Source organism: Dermacentor variabilis, chromosome 5, assembly GCF_050947875.1.
Source record: "Dermacentor variabilis isolate Ectoservices chromosome 5, ASM5094787v1, whole genome shotgun sequence".
Lineage (NCBI taxonomy): Eukaryota > Metazoa > Arthropoda > Arachnida > Ixodida > Ixodidae > Dermacentor > Dermacentor variabilis.
The window spans coordinates 169373019-169400210 of NC_134572.1; the positions used below are offsets into that span (position 1 = coordinate 169373019).

At 43.2% G+C, this 27192-nt stretch overlaps 1 protein-coding gene across 1 annotated transcript in view; it reads left to right on the plus strand.

Annotated features, from left to right (window-relative positions):
- Rbcn-3B (WD repeat-containing protein Rbcn-3B) overlaps window positions 1-27192 on the plus strand; it is a 192011-nt gene that overhangs the window by 80035 nt on the left and 84784 nt on the right. The window contains exons 18-20 of the mRNA XM_075693751.1: window positions 12044-12175; window positions 20301-20413; window positions 23321-23467. Coding sequence (XP_075549866.1) covers window positions 12044-12175; window positions 20301-20413; window positions 23321-23467 — 392 coding nt within the window. The remainder of the gene's footprint in view (window positions 1-12043; window positions 12176-20300; window positions 20414-23320; window positions 23468-27192) is intronic.

Consider the following 27192-nt stretch of genomic DNA (forward strand, 5'->3'; position numbering starts at 1 on the left):
TTCTGTCAAAGACATTCAAAGTTTTATAGGACTCTGCTACTACCTTCGACGCTTCGTTAAGGACTTCGCAGCGATTGCCCGACCACTTACTGCGCTTCTGAAGAAGGACGTGCTGTTTATGTGGGGCCCCGGTCAAACTGCCGCGTTCGCCCAGATCACCAGCATTCTCACCACGCCACCTATACTGGACCACTTTGACCCGTCCTCTACTACAGATGTGCGTACCAATGTCAGTGGTCATAGTATCGGAGCAGTCTTAGCCCAGCGCCAACAGGGTCAAGATCGTGTTATCGCCTATGCTAGCCGCCTCCTTACAGCAGCAGGGTGCAACTATTCAATTGCAGACCGTGAATGCCTGGCTCTCGTCCAGGCAGTTTCCAAATTCCGCCCGTACTTGTATGGCACGCACTTCTCTGTAATCACGGACCACCACGCACTCTGCTGGCTTTTCTCACTCAAGGATCCTACCGGCTGGCTTGCTTGCTGAGCTCTGCGGCTGCAAGAATATTCCTATGCAGTAGTGCACAAGTTGCGCCGATTACATCAAGATGCAGTCTGTTAATCGCGCTATCAAATGGACGAACCACCCGCCGATCCTGACCCCAATGCCGACGCTTGCGTTTTCTCCGTTTCTCAGCTGCTACACGTTGCTGACGAGCAATCCCATGATGCCACCTTGCGCGCCATCATTGATGGGTTGGAACCTTCGCCTTCTGATTCGTCCCTTCACCTGTTTGTTCTCCAGGATGGTGTATTGTACCGCCACAATGTACGCCCCTATGGTCCTGCCCTACTCCTCATCATTCCCAAACACCTCCGGTCAGCTGTTCTCCAAGAACTTCACAATTTACCAATGACAGGTCACCTTGGCGTCTCCCGCACCTATGACCGGATTCACCAATGCTTCTTTTGGCCAGGCCTTGCCTTTTCCATGGGAAAAACGTTGCGGCATTGGAGAAATGCCAGCACCGGAAAACACCATCGACACTTCCCGCTGGGTGCCTTCAACCGCTCGACATTCCTTCGGAGCCATTATTTCATGTTGGCTTGGACTTGGCTCTTTCCCTCTGTCCAAATCTGGCAAGAAGTTGGTCGCTGTGGCGACAGATTACGCCACACGCTATGCCATCACCAGAGCACTTCCAACAAGCTGCACCACAGGTGTCGCCGATTTTCTTTTACGCAACGTGATTCTGCAGCGTGGTGCTCAACACCAACTACTTACAGACCATGGTCGGACATTTCTTTCTAAAGTCATCGCCGACATCCTGCAGTCCTGCTCAACCAAGCACAAGCTGACTACCATATGTACTTGCATAATGATCGCACTCACATAATGATTGCACCCCTGAATTTTGTTGTCAAAATTCGATTTTTTTTTCCCCGTGCAATGATCGGTGTTCAGATTTCTTTTTACAGAAGCAATTGTAATTGATTACTTTTTTTCTGTAACCCGCGCATGTCTGGTGTGGTGTAGTGTATTACCTGGACAGGCAAGCTCCCTTGTTTGTCTGAACTTAATGTTACAGCGCAAACACCTAAGATGATCCACAAAAAGAAAGACACAACACACACTGGCACTGACTAACAACTTCTTTTTTTTCTTTCGTCGTCGATGCATATATATACCTAGGCCACACGCGCAGGCGCAGAGAATACATTACTGAAATCTGCCAACTTATCTTATACGCAAACGTAAGAATTCAAATTCTGATGGGTGCAGGGGCAAAGATGTGTCACTAATGCAATTATTTATCTTTGACCCTGCACCCATCAGAATTTGAATTCCTACGTTTGCATATAAGATAAGCTGGCAGATGTCAGTAATGTATTCTCTGCGCCTGCGCGGTTGTGTGGCCTAGGTATATATATGCATCGACGACGAAAGAAAAAAAAGAAGTTGTTAGTCAGTGCCAGTGTGTGTTGTGTCTTTCTTTTTGTGGATCGTCTTAGGTGTTGGCGCTGTAACGTTAAGTTCAGAATTATGTACCAACTAGGCCCAAATGAAGTATTACTGAAATCCCTTGTTTGTTTTGGGGGTTACGGCCTCTAGCACTATAATACTCGTGATCCACAAAGGCACCTTGTCTCATGCGTTGCCTGCATTTTATGTTGGTCAAATGTGCTTTTTCGTGTCTGTCTGTGTTAGCGTGCCTGCACTATGTTTTAACTAGTCAGTACCTGCAAACCACAACAAAGTATTCATGCAAACCCATATCGAGACAGAACAAATGTAAAACTAGGTTTATTGGTTTATCTCTTAGACTGTGCAAAACATATGTATAAAAATTTCAGACAGTCTGGAGGACAATCAGCACAGCCCTGTGTGGTCCTCATGCCTGCCCTATTATTTTAATAATTTACTGATTTATGTGTTCATTATTTGCTGTTGTTGTGTTTCCAGGCATGTTAAACAAGGGTGGTGCAAATAATGAATTGTAAATTTCGATTCGAATATCTAATCAAATCAATAAAAAAATAAGCCGGACATTGATTATCAACAAATTTTACACAAAGATTTATCCTTACAAATTTGTGCCAAAAAATGCTTTGCTGCACATGCTCAAGCATCTTCTCTCATTATGTAACAAGAATGTTGCTATCACTAACTTAGTTATCAAGGAATTGAAATGTATAGTATGGGAATACTCTTATTAAAGGGAACGCCAAATTAGTATGACTGCACTAATAACCACTCAGTTCGTATACAAAGGTCTGGAAAATATTTTTTTATCGATAAAATGTCTTTCAAGTAGAATCAAGTGCTTTTTCCCCTTCATGGTGAAGAAATAGAAAAGCTTTGTTGTCCTGAATACCAATGAGGTTTTCAGTTTAATAGTGGGCTATAACTGGACTTAATGGCAATCTTCTATTGCTTAGAAAGGTTTGCTTTCCAGATTTTTTCCAGAAAACAAGGCTCTTTCCACCTTTATTACAGGTGGTTTTTGTGGGTTATCATAAGCTCGTTAAGGCCAATCTGTGTGACGGATAAAAGTGGGGGCCACTCGTCACATGACTCGGCACCGCTCCACGCGGTCATTGGTGCAACATGAGTCGACCACTGTCAGTGCCGACGAAAAGGAGTGGGTGCCTTTTCACTGCTGGGTTCGGCGTCGTTTGCTGCCTGTCGTAGGTTCTCAAAACCGGGAGGCCCATGGCAAGCTGGTGCGATGGCTCCCCCTCTCACCATTTTTTTTTCTGACCGTGTCCGTCTGCCGTCTGCCGTCCGTGTGTCCGTGTAACCGGGCGGTCAGCATTCTGGTCGCATGACACATTCGAGCCTTGCATGTAAATTCAAAGCTATTATTCGGTGGGTTGCTCAGACCTACAAAAAGCGACTGACATGCGCCTAAGAGTGGCGTTCGGAACGAGGGGCCACCGCACAGTGTTTCGCAACAAAGATGGTGGCCGCCGTGAAGAATGGTCATCCTGTACACTCGCTTTCGTTGCCGAGGCAGTCTGTCGACTTTCTGAGTGTCTTGTGACCACTGTGAAAAGGTTTGCTTTGATTCATTATAAAGCCGTAACTAGTTGCCGATACCCGATGACGCAACTTCGATTAGGCCTAACGGGCTAAACAGCGTGCCCACTGGTGTGGCCGTGATGAAAATTTGCCTCCAACCAATTTAATAGTGAGCCACAAGCCTTCTTGGAAAGCTTGTTGCTGATATGTTGCTATGAGTGGGTATACGATCAGCATGTCTTTCGGCAGCTAATTGGACCGATCTTACCAAATGCATTTGTGCATTCCATATGCACTGCTTAGCCATTTTGATCGGACTCATCAACCTGGTCGAACCTTGTACCGACAGAGAATGCGCGCCATGGGAACACTGCGCGTTAAGGCACCAACCACAGCTGAATGTTTCATTGAATATTCGCAAAATCAAATGGTAGTTATTTGATTTGCGAATTGAATTACTCCATCATTCACTATTCGATTCGAAATAGAATATTCAAGTATTTGCACACTTCTAAATTTAATCCCTAGTGTTTTCTTTTATTAATGTTTCTCCCCCTGAGCAATGTGATGTTCCCTCGTCACTGCGCCCAGTTTTACATCCTTTAGACTAATTTCGTCTAGGCATTTCAATGAGGGCGAAACACAAAGTAGCATTCGTGTACTTATACAGTGGAATCTCGATAAATGGAAATCTCTTGAATGGAACTGCCACTTTAATGGAACACCTTCCCGATGTACGTTGGTTGGTTTTGTATTCATGCAATTGTATTCAGCTTTGTCTCTTGTACATTGAACTCCTGATAAGCGGAACCAATTTCGTTCGTCGCTTGAGGTTCCGTTAAAAGAGAGTCTACTGTAATTTAGGTGCACGTGTAAGAACCCCAGATGATCATAATTAATCCAGAACCTCCCACTGCAGCATGTCTCATAATCAGATCATAGTTTTGGCAAGTCAAACCCCAGAACTTGTTTAATATGTTTTTTAGAATGTCAACCCAGCTTGTGTGCACCCACTTAGTGAGCTCCCGAGAGCGTGCCCTTTGCTTGCATGCCATGTTTGCTTGTTGTCTGTTCCTTTATGATGCACTGCTTCTGTTCTTTCTCGCCTGCATCGCCCCCCTGTGCATGTTGTGCTTGCTTCGTGTCAAGGCTTGCTGAACACCACGAAAGAAAAGCAACAACGCAGAGACGCTTCCACTGCTCAAACGACCAGTCTCAATTCTCGAGACATGTCAGTGCTGCTGGCTGAGTTTAAAGGTGCGGGTTCTGCATGCGTCTGTTGCACTTGCACTTTGCCATTTGTTGTAGTGTCTTTTTCTTTTTGTTCTTCTTTATGCATAGTTTTCTTTTTTTTAACGTTACATTGCATTGAAGAGCTTGTTTCTTATAAACCCTTTTAGTCACACTGTGGGGACAGTGGATTTATGACCCCGGAAAAATTCCAGTTATGTGTTTTTGGTAGCCTTGTTTGCCAAGAAAAACTAAGTATTTTTTTGTCATGTAGTTGATTATGTAGGTGCGCGTTTTTAAAGTGTTCAAATATAAGCAACGTGCCATGTGTGTTGCTCCAAATTTGTTTGTAGCTTTCTTGGACATTTTTTTGTGAAATTAATTTATCAAGGTAAGTTGTCACTGTTTAGCACAATCGGTACCAGCTAGAAGGCTTTACATATTTGCGGGCTATCCCATCTGCCGTTTCACGTCCATATCAGCTAAATTTAAGGGGCTGTTGCAGAGATTGAGACAAGTGGTCTTTTACAGGGTGTCTACCAACCTGGAAAGCCGAGAAAACCGGGAATTCTCAGGGATTTTTAATAGTCTGGAAATACTCGGGAAAGACTCAGGAAATTAGTGTTTCTATCAGGGAAAATGAGCAGTAATTTTGTTGAAAGGGAACGGAAATTGTGGTAATGCTGGCTGTAGTAAAAACCTTCGTCGTCCGATTTTTCAGGATTTTTTGTCGTGACCGCAGGTTCGAAACGGCATTAATCAAGGCCACCGCCACCACCGCCGCTATTTTGATTACCTTGCCGCCTCGAACCGGCGCTATCGCGCGCAGATCCGCTGGCAGCCGTAGCCACCACCGCGGCAACGCTAGGCCTAGCTGCTTCAACGTTCTCTATTAAGCTTCTTGCCGTTCTGTGCCGTTTTTCATTGAAAGATTCGCCGCTGTCAGCAATGGCACCGACTCCGCGTTTGTGCTCCACGCGATTGGCTTCGAAGCTTGGAAAGCACAACGCGTATGCTAGGTTCTGAAAGTCAGCTTCGCCTCAGTACAGTAATATTACATGATGAAGCATACGCAAAAGTATTGCGGTGAAGCATTACAAGCGTGGGGAGGGGGCAATTCTCACGGGGCACATTATGTATTCCTTAATTACATACGCGTGCGCCCGCCGTCTCCTGTCACAGTACGAGCAACGATATGCCTTATAAGTGTACTGGAAGGCCTTCAGAGCTTTTTCGGATGTGCCTATGGCGATTTGAGCCTTTAAGGGCAGTAAAAGACAAGCATTCATTTTTTTAGAACTGCCCGATTTTTCAGACGTTTTCGCGGCCCTTAGGGAGTCCGGAAAATCGGACGTTGACTGTACAACTCAACAAGAGGTTGCTTCAAATGGTCCGTGGCGTGAACACGTGGCGGAAGGAGGACGAGAACAGAAATGAACGGGAAAGGAAGCTTCTTTCATGGAGCTTGAGCTCAAAAAGCAAGGTGTTGGGCTGATGCCGAGATGCAGGTGTCCCTCATCCAAACCGAAATAAACTCTTAAAAGCAGTGAAACGCAACGCTGATGCATTGTGCATGGGCTGAGAGTATGTCAGGACAATTGAGGTTGACTTTCCAGCTGCTGAGTGAGAATCTCACTTGTGACAAAGTTCGGGGCTCATGCTAATTCACTTGCTATCAGTTGATAGAAATAGCTCATATTCGAGAATACTTGCTTCTGTATGCATCTCCTTTTTATTCGTATATATAGAGAATGTTCGACTTGATTTACAATGGGATTTACCATTTTTTTCGAAGATATTTTATTTGCTCTGCACGTTGCTAACCCCAGCCTTATGTTTCCTTTTTGAATAAAATAAACACTACTCTTTACTATTCAAACTAGACTAAGTCGTTTTTTATTCTTTAACATGCTTACTAGAGAATGACGGCATTGGGCGATATAGTGTCAACTCATTTTGACCTAGAACAAAGTTCTTTGTCACTCAAGGAATTTTGCAATGACACGTAGGGAAAACCTGAAAGACTTGGGGAATTCGGAAATGTCAAGTTGGTAGACACCCTGTTTTAGTACCTTGTGTGTGCAAACAGAGGCGGCTTCATATTTGCAAAATTTTTATTGTTGCTTATCACCAGAAATTTTTGCTTTTTAGGAGCTTGTGTAAGGACTGCACTAAATTCTCTCTTCGTTTTTTTTTTTCTACCATAGCTGTTCTCTAGACAGTGGCACGAAACTAGCCTCCTCACACGACCTTCTCGGTCACCTAAATTACCTGTATGAAAGTTGCCCGAGTGTTTCTTGAGCACTCATAACGTTTGTCATGTGCTGGCACTTGCGGCAAAGAATTTTAGTGGAAGCATATTTCTTTTAACCCAATGTCGCCATTACCCTAAAGTTGGGTTATAATGTTTGATATCTTCAGTGGTATTAGAGTAAAAGTGATTTCAAAGTGGCACCGGTCGATGACGCCAAGGTAATGGAGTGAACAACCGACATTAGTGGAAGCAAATGTGAACTGGAAGGCCTAACTAACCCTGCAACGTACAGTGTTCAGAGAAGTAAATGCGATGATTCAACTGCATAGTGGCCAGTGCTTTGTGCGCCGCTGGTGGGTGCTGAGTTATCACTGGGGGGCCAAATGCAGTCATAACTCATCACAAAGGCTTTTGCTTTCATCGTATACCATGATGCATCAGCTTGGTGACCCCAGTGCCCACTGGTGGTGCAGAAAGCACCAGCAGCCATGTGCTTCAAGCAATCTATTTGGATTGTTGAGCACTGTACGGTCGTGTTTAATATGAGCTGCAACACTGGTGTCCATGGTCTAAGCGTCTCCAAAACTTCACAGTGGCTCCGACGTGCGAAAAATTGGTTTAATAAACACCAGTAATTGGAACTGTGTTTAGTTCTGCAATTTTTCGTATGCTGATGCCGCCGTGCATTCTTGAAGCCTCTTCAACCACAGTCACTGACACTGCAGCTCATATCAAATTTGACTCTGCGTACATACTATGCCAACTAAATTATGACATAGCCGTGTGAAATGTTGGAAAACTGGGTTACTTCACATGATTGCACCTTGAATGGTATAGCACAGGTAAAGAAGGAAATAAACACTTGTTTCACGCTCTTGAGCACTTCAGCACTTGAAATGAACACTTGAACTTTTTCAGTTGTTTCACACTATTGTAATTCAGTACAAAAGAAAATTGCCACTGAAATTAAATCTTTCTGCCGCCATCAACAGTGGAAGCCTTTTCCTTACGAGGATTTGAGTGTGAGATTTATTGTAGCCAGTATAGTATAAACGACACATACATGTAGTCATTAATTAGCAGAATTGTATATGGCTCAACAAACGACGAGGGATGCACAGAAGCTACGTAAACAAGTACACACTTCCAACTGGTTTATTTTCAGAACAAAACAGACTATATATACTGGAGTAGAGCTGTGCACGGCTCGGGCTAGCCCGAAAGCCTGGAGCCGGCACGGCCCAGCCCACGGGCCGGGCTCGGGCCATTTGGAGATTCTCTTACTTGGGCTTGGGTCGGGCCCGGGCCAGGCTTTCTATGTCTCGGATGGACCGGTCGAGCTCCCCGATCTCAACTGCGTACCTTATGCGAAAGTATGCTTGTCGTCTTTCATGTAGGTACAGCAGGAAGTGCAGTGTATTTATTCATCAAAAATTGAATCTACAGGGACGGGAGAAAAGTACAAATGGTAACAAAAGGCAAATGAAAGCTAGCGGAGGCTTGGAATGCATTTTCGGTTCTGTGCGCGCGCTGTGCACAATTCTGTGCACGTGCTGCATCTGTATATATTCCCGATTTTGTCATATGGAATGCAAGAGTTCAATATTATAAGGTCATTTGAATAAACTGATTTTCCTGATATTGTTTCTTTTTGTGTCGGCGTCGCCTTATTGCAGGTTGGGCCGGGCCTTAACCTGGCCTAAGGCCGATCCCGGCCGGGCCAGGCGAACTCAGGCTTCTTTAGCGTCGGGCCGGACCGGGCCGCCTGTGGTAGTGTAGGGCGCGGGCAGGTTGCAGGTTCAGAATCGCGGCCCGTGCACAGCTCATACTAGAGTACAGCAGATGCACAACAGGATACAAAAGCGATCTCCCAGAAAGTTTTATTCATTACTGTGGATTGCAATGGAAGATGCACTGACATATGAATCACCTCTCTTTGTGATAAAATAAGCCTGAGCCAAATTGTGCAGAACTGTATCATGACTTTGTTTTATAATTCGAGTAGCTGATAGTGCTGGTTCACACGTGCAAGATTTACAGGGATGAGAAATGTGCGAGCGAGTTCTGTTCCTCATGGACGCGGCGCATGCTGTCGTAAGTGATCATTTATTCGTCGGCCAGTTTGGCCAATGTATACCTATCTGCAGCTTAACACAATTTTTAAAACTATAACCAAAGAGCACTCTACAAAAGGTCTAGCATGCTTTTTTTCACAACCTTGTTGTTCTTTTCTCTCTTCCATTACACACCTGCAAATTTGAGGTATTCTACATGCCACAGAGAAAACCACTGGCATGTCATACCTAGAGGCTACCTTTAGATTGTGCGCCATGCACAATCTGCATGACTGCAGAGTGCAGTATGACTACCGGTCGTGCTGTCTCCTTGTGCCCACACTGAATTTCGCAACTCGTAGGCTTACGTTAATGATGTTACTCACTGAGAGATCACTTTTGACTGTGCCTGCCGCGCATGTGTTGTACCCCTGTATGTATAGTCTGTGTTCTGAAAATAAACCAGTTGGGGGTGTGCACCTGTTCATGTCGCTTCTGCCGTCCCTCATCTTTTGCTGCGCCACAATTCTGGTAAGGAATCGTGCACCAAATAGCCCAGCAACACGTTTTATCAGATACGTGTAGACACCTTCCGGGACCCAGCAAACATTTTTAAATGATCCTGATCTCTTACAACTAACTGTGCGTAAACTTGTTTTGCGTGAAGAGTAGCTTTTCAGTTGTAAATTGAGTTGCGTACTCTGTTATTTTAGCAGCATTTTTCTAGCAACGCACATTTCTACATTGTGCAGCACCATTCCTGTGTACTTGTCTCATCCTCATTTCTTAGAGCCTTAGGGTTTTGAATAAGATCTTATTTTCCCCTATTAATGCACCTTAAGCAAGCTTTATAAAAAGCAGGCTATGGTTAGTTTTCTCCCAAAGCTGCCTTCCTGAAAACAAAGTGGCCTTTCAGAAAACATAAGTGGGCTCCACAGCAGCATATTTGCAAACAAGTGAAACGAAATAGCAGTAGGCTCTTCTTATTTTCATAACACTTGTGGAAATACGGGTTTTCGGCCTCAATTGAGGCCCTCAAGAAAGACACTGCAGCCACACACTGCTAACATATAAATCTTGTTCTGGCAAAGTGAGGCCAGTTCTGGGTGCGTGCTCTGGAGCTCAGGCCATCTTGCACCACGGGCAGTAGTTTTCACACTAGCCGATGAGAGGCACGCTTCACTTCGCATTCTAGTCTTGCACACTTGCAACTCGAGAAGCTATTTGAAGTTCGTAACGATGGGTCCACATATCAGCAGAGTCAAAAAAAGTGTGCAATAAAATGGAAATAAAGGAGGTTAAACTGTCAAAACATGTATTAGGAACTATTTTTGAAAACAATTTCTTCAAGCAGTCTTTTTTTTTCTTTTGTGTTTTTTTTTAGCACAGGAGTTATTTGCATTTGGATATCCCACTTGCAGTGTTGGTTAGGATATGCTTTAATTGTTCTCAGCTGTGCTCACAATTCAGAATTGTACACATCTGCTAACATTAAGTGAAGCAATGTCTTTTGAGACAGCCAATGCAACATGTGTTATGATCCATGTGACAGGCTTAAGTGAGCACCATTGGCAAAAAAGGTAAGACAAGAAATAAGCAAAAGAGATGGTCTCCAAAAGTGGTGAAAAACAGGATGGTTGCATCAATTCACACATCTTTTATCACTTGGTTATCTTGGTACGACATCTTTGCACATGTTCAGCCTATGTCTGGCCCAACCCAAAGTTCACTAGATTATTATTATTATTATTATTATTATTATTATTATTATTATTATTATTATTATTATTATTATTATTATCCTTTTCTTTATTTGCACACTGTGCCTTGGAGCACCGAGGAAGTGAGACCTGTGGTGCTTACAGTTAGTTGAAGTGATTTTGCAAGCTAATCCTTGTATAGGCCTCATAACTATGAAAGTCAGCACTTGAACATGTGTAGTCTGTGAACTGTAGTTAAGAAAATAAAGTACTCTCTCGTATATCTTCTCTCCCTCTTGGAATTGGACACAAGGACCTAACAAGTAATTTTGTGCCACTGAAATGTGAGAATTGTGCCGAAGTTCTGACCATAAACTACTCCAAAGTCACATGTCTGTGGAAAAGAAATGCTTCTTTTCTGTGTTTTACAAGCACATAGCATTTAATAGTCCTTGTGTTTGCAGAAGATTCAGTAGTATCAATGTATATCTTTATTATTTTTAAACTTTACGTATTTGAAAGGTGGGCCCTTCATCTTAAGTAAACCTTTTTTAAATAAACTAAGCGCCTACTTCATGAAAATTGCATTTTACAAACGTTTCTAATTTACAATTGTAGTTACAGTATGTGCTTAACACACTTCTGTTGCATTTGTGCCAGAATAGCCGGCCTGACTAACCTTTCATGCTGTACTCTGTCAGAAGATGTGCTATAGTATTGTCACATTGCGATGACGGTAAAGAACCAGACAATAGCAATACTGTGAGTCACAAATTAAACTCTTTGTTGGGTGAACTTGTGCTCAGAATAACAAGTGACATCAAAGCACAATGTCAGCAGTGAGCACAATCGTTGGTTGTCAAAATCTGATCTACTGGTAAAGTTCGTTGGCTGTTTAATATTTATACATGGCTCATCACACATGACAGCGTAATTGCTGGTGTTTATACATGTACCAGAATGTACACAACTATTCGTTTCAATCTTACAATCAATTAGACAAGGTTCCTTCACTATAGAATCGGTGGCAACATGCGAAAAAGTTCGACACAGGAAGGCGCATCTTGTGCCGAGGGATAACTTTGTAACAGTTGTTAGCTGCTGATGAACGGTCACCAGAAAAAGATTAACAATGTACACGTGTCAGCTTGTTGTGCAGTTTGTAAAATGTTGCTCAGTTTCCAATGGATTCACTCGGCCCCTACTGTGCGTAGCTTCTGGCAAGACGAATTAATTTGCAAGGTGCCTGCGTCTGCAACCTGAAAAGTGTCTGCTTAAGCCGGATCTATTCAATTGGCAGCACCAGTGTTCCCTAATTGATCTTGGGCTTTGCACCGTGCAGTACAACTACTATCTGAAGAATATTCGGGGATGTCGCCTGGCACCCTGGAGTCTCAGGGCCTCATCAACCAGTCGGAGTACCAGAAGTACCTCACCTTGTCCTCCTCACCAGAGACGCACAAGAAGCTCTCAGGTATGTAGCAAGAAGTCTGTTGAAGTGAAGCTTTCTTTGTGTTCCCTCCAGGAGTTTGCAGAACACCGTGGTTGCCAATTGCTGCTGCTATCTTTCTGAATGACTCGTGCATGGGAGAGTGCAGGAATCAGGTGATATAGCTGTCTGTATTACCTTACCCCTACTGATGTGTCAGTGACCGGCTATGTTCTCTGCAGAATTACACGGTGAAGCGACAAACCTTACTTAAATATTCTCAGTGTAACAAATATATGCCTTCTGTTACGTACGGCTGTCTGCTAGTGCCACTTGTTGAACATCTTGAAGGGGCAGCGCTGCCCCTTCAAGATGTTCAACCAGTACCAACTCGCCCAAATGTCGATCCTTCTATAGTGCCACTTGTATTTGTCTGAGTCGGCCATGCCTAACAATCACGCTGCCATTGTGTGATCCCTCCTTGGCACGTGAGTGGCTTCACTTCATGTTAATGTAACTTTAAGTAATAAACAGTTTATGTCAGAAGACAGAAAATGGTGTCAGAAGCGTGAGGATCGACATCAATGGCAGTGGCCTGAAGACAACACAGCAACTTTCGTCGCCGACAACACCACAATGGCAAGTGCACTTTAGCAACTGCCGCTGCCATTTGAACGTAGCGACAACTCATCGACTGCCTAGGAAGAATGGCAAACAGCCTTCGGGATGTATGAAGCCGCTATTGAGTACACAGCAAAGCCTGTCGCTGCGAGAAAGGGACTTCTCCTGCATGTTCTTGGTCCCACGGCAACAAATTCTGCCAGAGGCGACTGTGCCACGCGCTGTAGTCGCCATCTTGAAGCAGTTCGATAACCTTTGCCCACCGTACAAGAGTGTAACACAGGCCGCAGCGCTATTCAACTCCATGACTCAGCAACTGGGTTAAAGCATTGACAACATTTTCACTTCTGTCAAGTTGCAAACATGTAAGTGTGACTGTAGCAATCAAGAGAGTTGTTTCATTGGCTGCTACATAAAAATCAGCATCAAGGATGACGCCCTCTGAGAACATCTCTTCCAAGAGCCTAAGCTGATGTTGGAAAAAATTATCTCAGCATGCAGTGCCGCAGAAATTTTCAAGCAACATGCACATGATGTGCAAGAAGAACAGATGGAGGTAGCAGTGGATCGTGTGTAGTGCCACCAACACAGCCCACACACACGTCTCAAGAAGCCCCAGCCACATGTCAACTTCAGCCAGTCCTCAACGCACATGCTCAAGATGTTGCACAAGCCATGCACCACGCAACTGTCCAGCTTATGGCGGTCTCTGCTACTCATGTGGCAAGTTTAGGCACTTTGCTGCGGTATGTCAACAGAGAGCTCGTGGACGTGGCTCAGAAAGCTCTTTGTCTACCATAGATCATGACACTCCCTGCCTTAGCAGCATCACGGTGCGAAGGCTCTGTACAACGTCCAAATGGTTACAGACTGTCATTGGTAATGGTGTGAATGTGATTTTTAACTTGGCCATGGGCACCAATGTCAATGTAATTCCTAATAGCATATTCGTGTGGTGCCAACAACGTCCTTCACTTACAGCACCCGACTTAAGAGTGTTCGCATGTGACGGTAGTCAACTTCCAGTTGTGCGTGAGTGCAAACTAACATCTACAGTCAGAGGCAAGAATCACATTCTGACATTTCTGGTGGCAAACAATGAACTATTCCCAGTACTAGGGCCATCAGCGTGCAAGGATGTGCAGCTAATTGCTCGCCTCAATGGTGTTAGCTTCACCTATAGCAAACATACAGCGTACAGTGGGCAAGCCTCCATCTCAAGCGGCACTTAAGCTATCCTAGACTCCTGCGCTGATGTCTCCAAGGGAATTGGTGAACTGCCGGGCACTATCAACATCACCCTTAAAGGCAACGTAATGCCAACTATAGCAGGTCCAAGGAAAATCTCTCTTGCCATTCAAAGCAAAGTCAGAACAGAGCTAGACGAAATGGGAAAAAAAATGGCATTATTACAAAGGTCACATAACTTACTGACTGGGTCCTTCCTTTAGTCGTGGCAGAGTCCTTCAATGCTTTTCTGGTCACGAAACTCCATCCACATTTTTATACAGGGACAGAAGCTGCCGATGGGTCGCTGCTGTTAGCGTGGGGCATTCCATGTCCGCATGCACCGCACTCGACTGAAACTCCTGTACCGGTTCGAAGCAATTGTTTATCTTTCATCAAACAACTAACATTCTACTGCCAGTCATATTTCGGCTTACATGCAATGCGCTTATTGCATGTGCGTGTGAAAAAGTTACTTTCGCTTACCTTTGCAAGATAACAAGGCTACGATGGAGGCAGTCGTGCCAATGCAGCAGTATTGAATGTATGTGGCATTGCAGCACAGTTCCTTATCTCAGGCAGAGGAGCACAAGATTATTTATTTAGCCCTTTGAGGGTAGATTTTTTTCGCCATATGCGACCGCCAAGGGTCGATTTTTTTTTTTATTGCAGATTCCAAGTCTTCTTAGGGACTTATTTCTAAAAAAATGTACCGCAATTTTTCTAGGGTCACCGTAAAGTGAGAAAAAAATATTTTGCGTTGGTATATATGTACTCTTCATTCATGAATAACAACAATAAAAAAGGAAATAAACTTACAAGAATTAAAAATTTGATGCATTGTTATACACCTAGTTCAAGGCTTTGAAAATGCGCACACGAGAATATTTCGCAAGACTCAAATGTTCCTGCTCTTACACTGATACGTACATCCATAGCGTAATCGAACTGCGTAGGTGCACTCACTCATAAAAACTGGGGTTGTGTGCCCGTTAAAAAAGCAAAATGGGTGACAAACTTCCGCTAATCTTCATCTTATCACCAACCAGAGGCAATTAGTTGTCACGAGTCTCAAAAAAAAAAAAAAAAATACAACGGGAAGCATGCACAGCGACGTCCTTCCTACCCGCAACCCTATGAGCACTAAATGAGCGAAAAACAAGCGCTCACCCTTTGAACGATTAGTAACGAGATAGCCAACAGTTTTGCAAGTGCAAGAAGCCGAAACTGCCCGCAGATCAAAATCCAAACCGCTGCCCGCCCGCGCGCGCCAATGCACTATCAGTACATAGTACGTAGACGTGCGGGAGCAAACTAGCTTTAAAACAAACCATGCAACAAAAACCGAGAGAGGGAAGCGCGAAAAAAATTCCCTGTATTCCCACATAGTGGCAGCACATGACAGAAAAGAAAAAGTTAGGAAAATGGCCCACTTTCTAAACATACAGACATCGCTGTAAATATACGGCATGGACCATTTTGAACTTTTTCGCGCCGCTGTATATTTACGTCACTGACCCTGAAAGGGTTAAGAATAGGTCGTTTGCTTGGGCTTGTGACACAATGCAAGGCCTAAGAAACTCGCCAAGTACTCGCACGTTTAAGCCTCGAAGCGAGACTTGAAGCAACGCCGATCTCGCTAGCTATTTACAGCGAGACTGTATACACCGTGGGAGTTTGCCACTGCCGCATTTCAAAACAGAAAAGCCACTAGATTTCCTGTGTTTACAGTTTATAAAAGCTAACTTCACTCTGCTGCAACGTATCGCAGAGAGTGTCGGCAACATTTCATAGCGGGAACGACGAAGCTTTCGCAAGGCAACATCCATGTGTCGCGTGAATATGCGCTGATCTCTAACCTAGCCTTAACTCCAAGTTTGTACCACCGTCTGTTCATTTCGAACGTGTAACCTTGACAAGTTCATGTTACGTAGGCATTACAAGAGCGAGAGTGCATCTCACTTCACCTTGCACAGCTATGCAAGGCCCCCATGCAGCTCTAATTCTCGCATCGGTTGCGCTTTCACAAATGTCTCGCCTCTGGGACGAGTCCCGATATCACCTCGACTCCAATCTGGCATGCTTCACAATGACAGCGTATGTGGCTTGGATGGACTACACTTGCATGGCTTGAGATTGCGTAATGAAGGCGGCACTGGGAGGGGGGGGGTACTTGATTAACTGAAATGAAGCCGCATTTCATGTCACTAATCTAAACAAAAATAAACACACATGTTCACGAGCATGACGCTGCTGCACTGCCGATTTATTCAGAATGTGAACCACATGACATGGGGCAAATATCCCAAAACATGTCAAGCTAAGGAGACACTAATGCCCATTGTGTCACAAGCTTCAGTATAATGGCACATTCCATTACGTATGTTCGTCAACATGACACTGTTGCGAAAAAAAAATTACAGTAAACAAGGCAGGAATGCAAAATACATAATATGATGGAAGGCATCTCAAAAAACAGCAAGCTACAAATTAGTTCTAATGAAGTAGTTTAAAAATAGAAAAATGAGCATGGTTGACATAATAGCTGATGAAAAAAGACAAATGCGTTTTTTACGATTACCTATCGCGTTGAGAAAAAGCAGTGAAAAAGAAACTGCTGCTTGCTTGCATGGCTGAAACCGTTAAGAAAGCAATTCAGCACATCACTTTCTTGCCCCCACTGGCTGGACATGTTGCGCACTTACTTGCCCAAGCAAGTTTGTTCTTTTCCCTTGTGAAGAAGTCCAGATGGCATCTGAGAAATAAATGCACAATTTCTGCCGTGGAGCCTAGTACACTGGCAGCCCTTCGAACAGCCAAGGAACAGCGCTGGACAAGGACACCTTTCACAATGAACTTATCGCTTCGAACGACGTCCGTGATGTCAAAATCTCTTTCGCACATTCTGACATGTTGAGAGTCAAAGGTAAAGCCGCCAGCTTTCTGTCGTGGTATTGCACGTCTCCACTTCACCTGCTGATCCGCGTCACTGGGCAAACAAAATAATGATACCTTTTCGCTCGTACCTCCGTAGCCGAAGTGACAACGCAGTACAGATCAACAAATTATCTTTTGAAATGAGAAGAACCGACTGCCGATGCCGCCGGACTACTTGGGCGCCCAGCCATAGAATAAAGAACCAACTGACGCAGCGCGCAGCTTTTGTCTAGCCCCCACCGCGCTCCCAGTGCCGCCTCATGGCAGCTGCGGCGATATAGCAAGCTCTCCCATAGTGTTACAATAGAGTTTCGTGACCAGAGAAACATTGAAAGACTCTGGTCGTGGTAACATAAAAGGATGGCATTTTGAGGCTTTGTTTGGATCCTAGGCAGCCGAATGAAGCAATCTAATGTGAACTCTTTCGCATATCGACGCAAGAAGAATTGCTCACTCGGCTGAGTGACTGCATGGTGTTCATAGTGCTGTATGCGAAGTCGACATTCTGGCAGCTGAAACTAGACGAGCCCAGCTCTGAACTTGGCATGTTTGCAACACCATGGGACGGCTGCAGATTATTTTACTTCCCTTCGACCTCAAAAGTGCACCCGAACTCTTTCAACGAGCCATGGCTAATGTCTTTCCAAGCATTGACAGTGGTCCTCCTTATCTTGATGACATTCTCATCGCCTCCAAAACCTTACAGGAGCACAATGAAAAGCTTCAAGAAGTGCTAGAGGTAGTCTTCCTAAACAAATTAAAGCTAAATAATTCCAAGATGAAAGTCAGACTTCCAAGCCTAGGCTATCTATTAACTCCAAATGGCCTGAAGTCAGATCCTTCTAAGCTAGAAGCCATTATGTCCATGAAACCCCTATCCAACAAGGAAGAGCTGTGCAGATTTCTAGGAACGGTCACATTCTAGCCAAGTTTGTTCCATGTGCATCCGCAGAGGCCGCACAGCTGGAAGCTTTTCTCGAGAATAATGCAGCATGGTTGTGGAATGCAAATACGGATCGAAGCTTCAACTGTCTCAAGTTGCTCCTTGCCGAGGCTCCATTGCTTAGATTTTTCGATGAGAAAGAGCCTGGGATAGTATCAGCAGATGCCAGTGCATATGAACTTGGTGGAGTGCTCTAGCAAAACAACCAACCTGTTGCACACACGTCAGCTTCACTCATGAATACACAGCAAAAGTATGCACAAATAGAAAGACAGCTCCTGGCAGTCGTATTCCGCTGTGAACACTTCTATTCTTGTGCTCATACCCACTTGGTTGAAGTCCACACCAACCGCAAGCCACTGATTGCTCTTTGCAAAACAAACTTTGATGCGATAACACCAGGACTGCTGTGCCTGCTTCTATATCTTCAATGGGACGATGCTCTCCTTGTGTATGTACCTGGAAAGTGCCTTACCGTTGCAGACACCCTGTCACGGTTACCGGACACTTCAGCCCACATTGACACATTGGACTTATAGTAGTGCATAGTAGTGACTTTGATCACTGCACCAGCATTAAAACTACAGCAGCTTTGTGATGAGACATCAGGAAACTTTGTTCTTCAGAAAGCCTTTCACTATGTTCGTAATGGTTGGCCAGCGCCTAATGGAGGTTACCAACTGGTCAGGCCATACTTTCAATGGCAGAGGGAGTTGCACCTTTCAGATGGCCTTCTTTTTCGTGGAATACATCTCATAACTCCAGCCTCTAGTCAGCAAGATACATTACAGCACCTGCATGTTGCTCATTAAGGCATCGCTGTAACGAATAGCAAAGCTCGTCCTACGCTCTATTGGCCAACAATGAATATTGACATTAAAAATAAGATTCTGCACTGCCAACTTTGCCTGACGCACCATACACCAGTGCGCCCAATATTGGAGATGGTGTGATCGAGCACACGCTAGGATGGGGCGCTAGGATGGCTGGATAGGAAAGAAGGGCACGTGCCGCTCTGGTTGCTTCTGCTCAGTCTCGGCTTCCCACACCTCTTTCCACACCATTTTTATGGCATGGCACACGAAGTTATGGCAGCTAGTGACACACTGCACATGCGCCTTTGGTTCAAGTTTGTCCAAAAAAACGGTCCATGGGAGTGTGAAATTTCGTTCTAAATAACCACTGCATGGTTCTTGGAGTTTGAATTGGTGGTAGTTTTTCTCTAGTCGGACACACAGGTCTTTGCTGGGACCAACAGAGCAGTTACAATTATCGATATTTCATTCTACTTTAATATCTTTGAAGATGGGTTTCCACAAGGCTCACTCAGTATGCAATGTTAGAGAACACCGAGTTCACTCACATTCCTCAGAACCACAAGGAAAGGTCCATCGACTCTCCCAACATGGTGCAGAGAATACTTTAGGCAAAAATTTAAAGAAAAAGGATAACTTGATACTATTGGTATCTCAGACATACATTGTGATGCACTAATGCTGCATCTGTGCTCTGCGCCTCCTGCGTGTTTATGTGCCAGCTGGCACAATGTTGAGTGCTTTCGGAATTACAGCATTCCTTCATTTCTACTGAGCAAACCAGGGGAAGGAAGCCCCAATGTAAAAAATTCGAGACATTACATGCAAACTGTGTGCAAGATACAGTCACTGCATAGAATGCAGTGCTGGGTTGGATGAAATTTGAAGGGGCACTAGAGAGAAGAGAGAAAAATTATTTCAGCTGGTGCGAGTGAATTGTCGATAAGAATAAAAGGGAATTCAAGGAGCTGAGTATTTGTCAGTCACAAACATAAATGAAACACACAATGAAACCAGGAAAATTATATTGAGAATTATTTGTTACGTTTGATTGAAGTGAAAAAATATGAAGGAAAAAGAAAAGTGAAAGTGGACGAAAAGATAACTTGCTGAAGGTGGGAGCCAAACCCCTACCTTCCATGTTACGTGTGCAGTGCTTTACTAAGTAATCCCTCCAATTAACCAAATCATTAAGCAGTCCAGTTAACCCGTCCACATTTTTGGGTGTGTGTGTATGTGTGCATACACACCCAAAATTGTGGATGGGTTAACTGGACTGCCTAATAGTTTAACTGGACTGCTTGTTTATTTATTTCTATATTTAACTGCACTTCTGTTTATGTGAACCTAACCTTGTCACTTCAGGTACAAGTCAAACAGTGTGTGCTTTTTTTTTTTACACATGTTCATCAGCTATTCATCACCAGCAGTCATTGTTTTACTTGCAGCATTCATTTACCTGCAAACAGTTTTACAATGGATGCTGTGATAACTTTTTTATATGCTGTAATAAGTTTGAGTACACATGCGATCAGTCTAGTTTTTGCCTCTAAACAATTTGCAGTCGTCGATCTGCAGAAGTTCTTGCCACAAAAAAATTCTAATTTTGTTTTATTTTGTGGTACAGGTTTCATTGCCAAAGTAAAAGACACTGCAGAGACTGCAGCATCAAAAATTCAAGCCAAGGCAGAGAGTGTTGGCATCAAGACGTCCCAAGCAGATGCTTCAGGAGGCGGCAAGGTATGCAACCTAATGTTTCTACTCTTGGGTAATTTAACATTCTTATATTACTAACCTATTGGGCTGTGATATTGAAAAAGATAACAAAGAAGCTTTAGAAGTTAAGAACTGCGCTACAAGCGATGTAAAATAACAACATTTTGTGCAACGTTAAGAGACAGGAAGACAGTGGTGTAAGGTAGGGGAGAAATGGGAGTGGCCAGTAATATTGTAGTTGAGATTAAGAGGAAATAATGGGATTCAGGTTGCAGTCCTTGTGCCGTATAGGATAGATAAGTGGTGGTTCATTAGGATTACAGAATGTGTGCCTGTAGAAGGCAAGCGCAGTGGAAGACGGCAAGGAACTAGGTGGTGTGTCAAAATCGGCAAATTTGCAGGCATAAGACGGAGTCAGCTGATGCGAGACAAGGGTAAGTAATTGGCCGCTGCCATTTTTTAGATCTCTACTGGATGAACCCATAGGCCCCCTAGTGGCAAAGAGAGAACTCGGCAGAATGTGATAATTGATTGGGTAAACGCTGCCCATTACTGACACTTAGAAAGAGCGCCCAAACATGTGGACGAGACAGACTTGTCCTTTGCACTTTTTGCAAAAATAATTGTAACTGAGTAAGACTCGTCCACCGCACTTAATGGGTTAATAAAGCCAACTGCTTGTTAACAAGCACACAGCACACTGAACCCAGAAAGCAAGGTACTTCACTGCCAGAAAAATATAAATAAATACACAGTGGTTTGCAATTAAGTTCCATGGATTTTATGTGCCTGCTATTAAGGGGCCATTCTAGCTGATGCACATGTTATAGCTATAGTTTCAGAAATTCAAAAATGTGCGGAGCTCTCTAGTGGCTAGTCATTATTATTAAAGGGATGCTGAAGGTAAGTATCAGTAACACACTAGAAAAAATATTTTTAAAGCAAAGCTTTCTTTGCCTAATTTCTCGGGTTCATCCTGGCTGCCTGGCTGTTAGGTCGGTCACTATCTCGCCGGATATATTTGTTGATATATGCAAAAGTTACATGAAAGTAGCCACTAAGGGGCTTGTTTAATCTTTTTGTGCTGACCAAGTATGCCCATCTATGTTTTGATTAACAGAAAAAACCTTCCTGCATAAAGCATCAATGTTTAATGGCAGCTCACAGACACCTCTAAAGCATACCAGTATGTTAATGAAAATGGTGAATAATATATGGTGGAATATTTGATTTATCTACTCAGTACGTACCACTCAATGCATGCCCATTCTTGGCCAGTCTTCCAGAATAGGCATGCCCCCCTCTGACTCCTACGTAAAACCTGAACATATATAATGTCAGCTCATGGATACATCTCCAAAGTTACACTGGTCAGCTTGTAGAATTGGGAATTACATTTCACAGGTGTTTTGCTTGCATTGCTTACTTTGATTTAGCCATTCAGTATGTGCCAATGGGGCTGTACCCATTCTTGGCCAATCCTCCAGACAGGGTCTGTCTCACAAGGGGTACAGAATTCCTAAATATTGCTTTGGTATGTGTCGTACTTTTCTGCGCACACACCTGTCATCACCATTCTTCCCTCAACAAGCATCGTACGTGGCTTTCGTTCTTGTGACATCACTGATACGTTTCACACTGTGCATTTTTTCGATTTGGTGCTGGCATTTTGGCAGAGCTTGTGAGCTATCTAGTGCACAGGAATAAAAATGTTGTGCCAATAAAAGTGTTGATTTTAGTGGGGGATAAACAGACGTTACATGAGATTACACATTGTACAGCACGAAAGTACACAAAATTGTACGCATCGCCATCAGATCTAGAGCGTTCATTTGCCCGCTTCACATTGATTCCAACATGTGTGTTGCATAGACATATTTTTCGTCTTGCTGAGTTTTGGTTTTGCATGCAAACTTTCTGTCTAAATGTCTTCAGCCAGTGCCGAATGATAGGCAGCAAGTTGGATTAGAGCAGGAACGAAGGACAAGAAAGAAGCTTGGTGCACGACTCGCATTGTTTTGAAAGCACAGTCAGAGGAGACAGGCCGACGCACGATCCTCGGCTGTGTTGGTATCACGCAGGTAATTTACGGCAAATGCAATGTACACCTTTGTTTCACATCTGACGAATGCCATCCGTACAAGTTCCACAGGAAGCCATAGTTGTCATGGGGTACACGCCTTTAAAACGGAGCTTAGTCCACCCCTTCCCACGGAACAGCATCTCTTTTGCACCTTTCTCTCGCTTCAGCTTTTCTTATGCCGTGTATGTGAGATTCATTGTGCTGTGCTGCTCTACTGACTACAAGTGCAACGTACGCATGAATTCAACGTTCTCGCAAAACCAGCACTCGGCAAGGTTTTGAAGCTGGCCGTACTTGATGAAAATTACAGAAATGCACTTACCAGTGGTATTGCTATATTTGTTAAGCATATTATTAATGAATCGTAATACAAATCAATGCAATACAAGACATTAGCACTCTTTATGCTCTTGTGGTAAGAAAACTTTATACAGTTTCCCATGCCACTTCACTTAACAAATAATACTGCACTACTAAATTCAGTGTACTTACACAACTGGGTTTGAGAACACTTAGCACTTGGCAAATGCTTGGCTGTAAATTTTTCACTTCATCTGCAGTTTTCATTTTGTGTCGTCTTGTTTAGTATAAGTGTACCTACGCAGCTTCATTCGTGATTGAAATTGTGCAGTGTCGTGTTTGATTACACGCGGTCATGCCAAGTTTATGTATGAGGTCAAAGCTACATGGAAGCTACTACACTGTAGCATTTTGTCTGCCTTCTCTTTGTGAAAAGTGGAGTGAAGTTTCTTTCATTCGTTCTTTCCTTCCTGATTTACGAGTAGCACTTTGTGCAGGCCTCTGTTCAAAGTGCAATGCCCCGCTCTTTTTCTTGCCTGTTGGTACAGCCAGGAGATGCGAAGAATGGAGTTACAGGGGCGGGTGGTGCCAAGCACAAGCACCTGAGTCTGGCCGAGACCAACCTGACCATGGAGATTGCTCAGCTGTTGCTGTCCCTCCTGCATGCTTGGGGTCTCGACAACGACCTAGACAAGGCAAGGCTATCAGTTTGGTGTGAAGCAGTGGTTAACCTTGTTAATGTAACCTTGTTAAGAGGAAGCTTTAGCTCGGGAGCTCGTATATAAATCTGTGTGGCAACCTGTTTGGAGAAATCATTCTTTCTCTACAACCACTGCACCGAATTTGATGGGGCTTGCTGCATTTAAGAGGAAAGGTTAACATATAGGGACTCTAAAGCCATTGATGATTTACCATGAATAATTTAAAACCACTAAATTTTAAAAACTCAAGTATCAGTTTACAACTCTGTGACTCAGCAACACAAAACGATTTTGCAGGGCTGTCAACTGCGCTTAATTATGCATCTAATGCAGACAGAATTGACGTATCATACACCACTGTGAAATATATAACGCTAATTTGTGAGTAGTGCTTTTGAAAAATTCTCGTAAACTTTGTAACAATTTCACGCAAATTGTAAATTCGTATATTGAATCTGTCCTCTTTAAATGTTCTACCAGATGCAGTGTACAGAACCATGCTATCTCTCTTTAATGCAATGTTACTGATTTGCAAACTTTGTGCTTCAAATTTTGTTTGAACTTATCAATTATTCTAAAAATTCCTGGCTCTGAATCATAATTCTGCTTCCTAGACTCACTAGAATTTAACGTTTTCTCTCAAATGCAACAAATTTCATTCAAAATGCCCCAGTGATTGTCTTTTAAAAGCAGTTCTGTATTTTACATGTATTTGGTAGGGAAATCAGAGTCGGGCCTGAGCTAAAGCTTCCTCTTAATAGGTCATCTTGATATTGTTATAGTACACCCACAAAAACATGCACACAATAAGTACATGGGACAACGCACAGCACAATGTGCTTTCTTTCTCGTGTACCCTTCTGTACTCGTGCCTGAGAGCATGCCCTTAAATAAATAACTTTGTAGCAATCGGGGCCCTTGAAAGGGTCATCCAGAAGTACCATAAGCATTCCTAGATTTAAAGCCTGTCATATTTCCTTACATCTGAAGCAACTGAGTCCGCTTCTTGTTTTTTCATTGGAAATGATGAAACGCCAACAAAACATTTCGTATGAAACTTTCTTTATCCTAGATGTGATACCCTATTTATTTATTGGAATACCCTCAGGGCCCAAAAGGCATTACAGAGGGGGTGAGTAAACTGTGTTCATACAATTGTAATAATGGAAACAACATTGTTATACATGAAATAAAATAGAAAACTAGTAATTAACTGAGCAGGTTATCCTAGCAGAGGCCAATAACAGATGCCTTCAATGACAATAACAGGAAACGGAATTAACAAATAGTATTCTGAGAAGTGCTCAACGACGACACCCTTGAATAACTGTGCATCTTCAATGCTGGTGATGGTGCTGGGAAGGTGGTTTCATTCTGAACTAGTCTTGGCTGTAAATCAGTCCTGAAAAAGGTTAGTATGACAAAAAGGCCAGACGCACCGAGCCACACTCGGGGGCCCTCCGTCCCAGAAGAACAACCACGACTCCAATCGTCTGCGATCACATCCCTCACTTCTCTGTCCCCGTCCCTTGACAGCACCAGCCTTTTTATTGCCATTATGACGTCATGTATGATGTAACAGCAAAACCGAAACTAGAAACGAAACCAACTGCACAACAACACAACAGTGACCTTATACTGCTGATCAGCGCGGGATAAAAGATATGATGGTTGTGATAAAAGTTCTTGTTTCAATGACTGGTTCAAGAAAAAAATTTTATGAAAGAGACAAAGACGTGATCTTTTTCTTCTTAAAAGTAAGTTAGGAAGGCCAATATTAGATTTCATCAGTGGAACACTGGCAGTACGGGAATACTTTGGTAAAATAAAGCGAGCTGAACGATTCTGAACAGATTCTATTGTATCTGCAAGGCTACGTAAGCCCAGATCCCAGACAGCAGACGCATACTCGAGTTTAGATCTAATCTGCATTTGATATAGTAATAATTTTGAATGGCTTGGTGCTTCAGAAAAATTGTGACGTAGGTATCCTAGTGCACGATTAGCATTGTTATAATATAATTAACGTGTGTATGCCATGAGAGGTCGTTTGTTATGTGAACACCAAGATACTTATAGGAGGTTACTTGCTCTAGCAATGTGCCATCAATCTTATAAGCAAGGAATTTGGCGGTGTTAGAACGGCAAGAGAATGTCATACTCTTACATTTATTAGTATTCAGAGTCATGAACCATTTGCTACACCAGTTAGAAATACTGTCTAAGTCAGACTGGAGGACAGAGAAGTCAGATTCGTTAGTTATTTCATGATAAGCAGCACATTCGTCGGCAAACAATGTTATATTGGAAGTAACTGTGTCTGGAAGGTCATATATATATACTATTAATAAAAACAGAGGGCCCAAACCGGACTCTTGCGGAAAGGCCTGAACTTACTTTGCAAAAATTCGAGTCACAGTTGTTGCTGGTTATGTATTGTGAGCGATTAGCCAAAAAAACAGTCAATTCATTGTAAGGTATTAGGGTCAATATTTAGAATGCTCAATTTCTAAATAAGTAATTGGTGGGTTACTTTATCAAACGATTTGGCAAAGTCTAGAAAGATGCTGTCAGCAACTGAGTCTTTGTCTAGGTAAAACTGATGCTATGCAATTGGTAAATGATAAAACTGCATATCGCAGGAATAGTACTTACGAAAGCCATGCTGATATTCGCTTAAAAAAGAGTTGTTTTCCAAAAATGGCATAAAATGAGAATAGATGACGTGTTCGAGAAGTTTACAGGGGATGTTTGTTGAAGAAACAGGTCTGTAATTGTGAGGTGACTGGGGGTTATCAGATTTAAAAACAGGAACCACCTTCTGCACTTTCCAATTGTCTGGAATTTCAGAGCACTGTATAGAATGTGCGAAAAGCTGCGACAGAAAGATAAGTGTGCTTTACTATTTTTTTATATCATTGAGTTGATGTTCTCAAAACCACAGCTGGATGAAAATTTCAATCTGTGAATTAACTTGGCAATGCATCAGTGATCACAGGATTCATGGGAACAAATTCGCAATCGTGAAGTGGTGGTGGTACAACAGCAGGGCACCCTGAAAGTGATTTCGCGAACACTTCATTTAACACATGGCAACAGGCTTACGTACGGCACCATCATCGAAATTTGTAAGAAATAGCACTTTTTTTTTTCCGGGTTTAACGCTATTTTAAAACCTTGATAGGTTGGTGGTCAGGAGGGAAGGGAGTGTGTCATTAATGAAAAGCTGTCTGGCCTTTCTGATAGCAGCGCTATCATGTGGCTCGGCTAACACAGTATGATGTTGTAGATGGCCCATTGACCTCTAAGTGCTTGTTGATGGTTGCTAGAAAATTCTGCACAATGATTCTGAGAAACCTAATGCGCTGATGGAGTGTGAATATGCGAGCGTGAAACATAGCTCAATGCATGAAACATTGAGCAACTGAGAAATACGCAAGGCTTCATTTGAGAAACACTTAAGCTTCCAGGCCATCGCCATTCTGGGCTATGAATGGTGCTGTGGGAGGGGACTAAAAATTAAATAGGCGACAGGTTAAAACTACAATCCACAACCCCCTTGCATTAACTGTAGCTAGGCAACATTAGCTTGTGTAAACGGTCGCACATTATCTGTGAACACATAATTTTTTTTCAGTACAATAGTGCTGTGGAATGCCCTTCTCGATCGCTTATTTTCATGCGCTGACCACAAAAAGTTTCGGGTAAAGCTATCAATT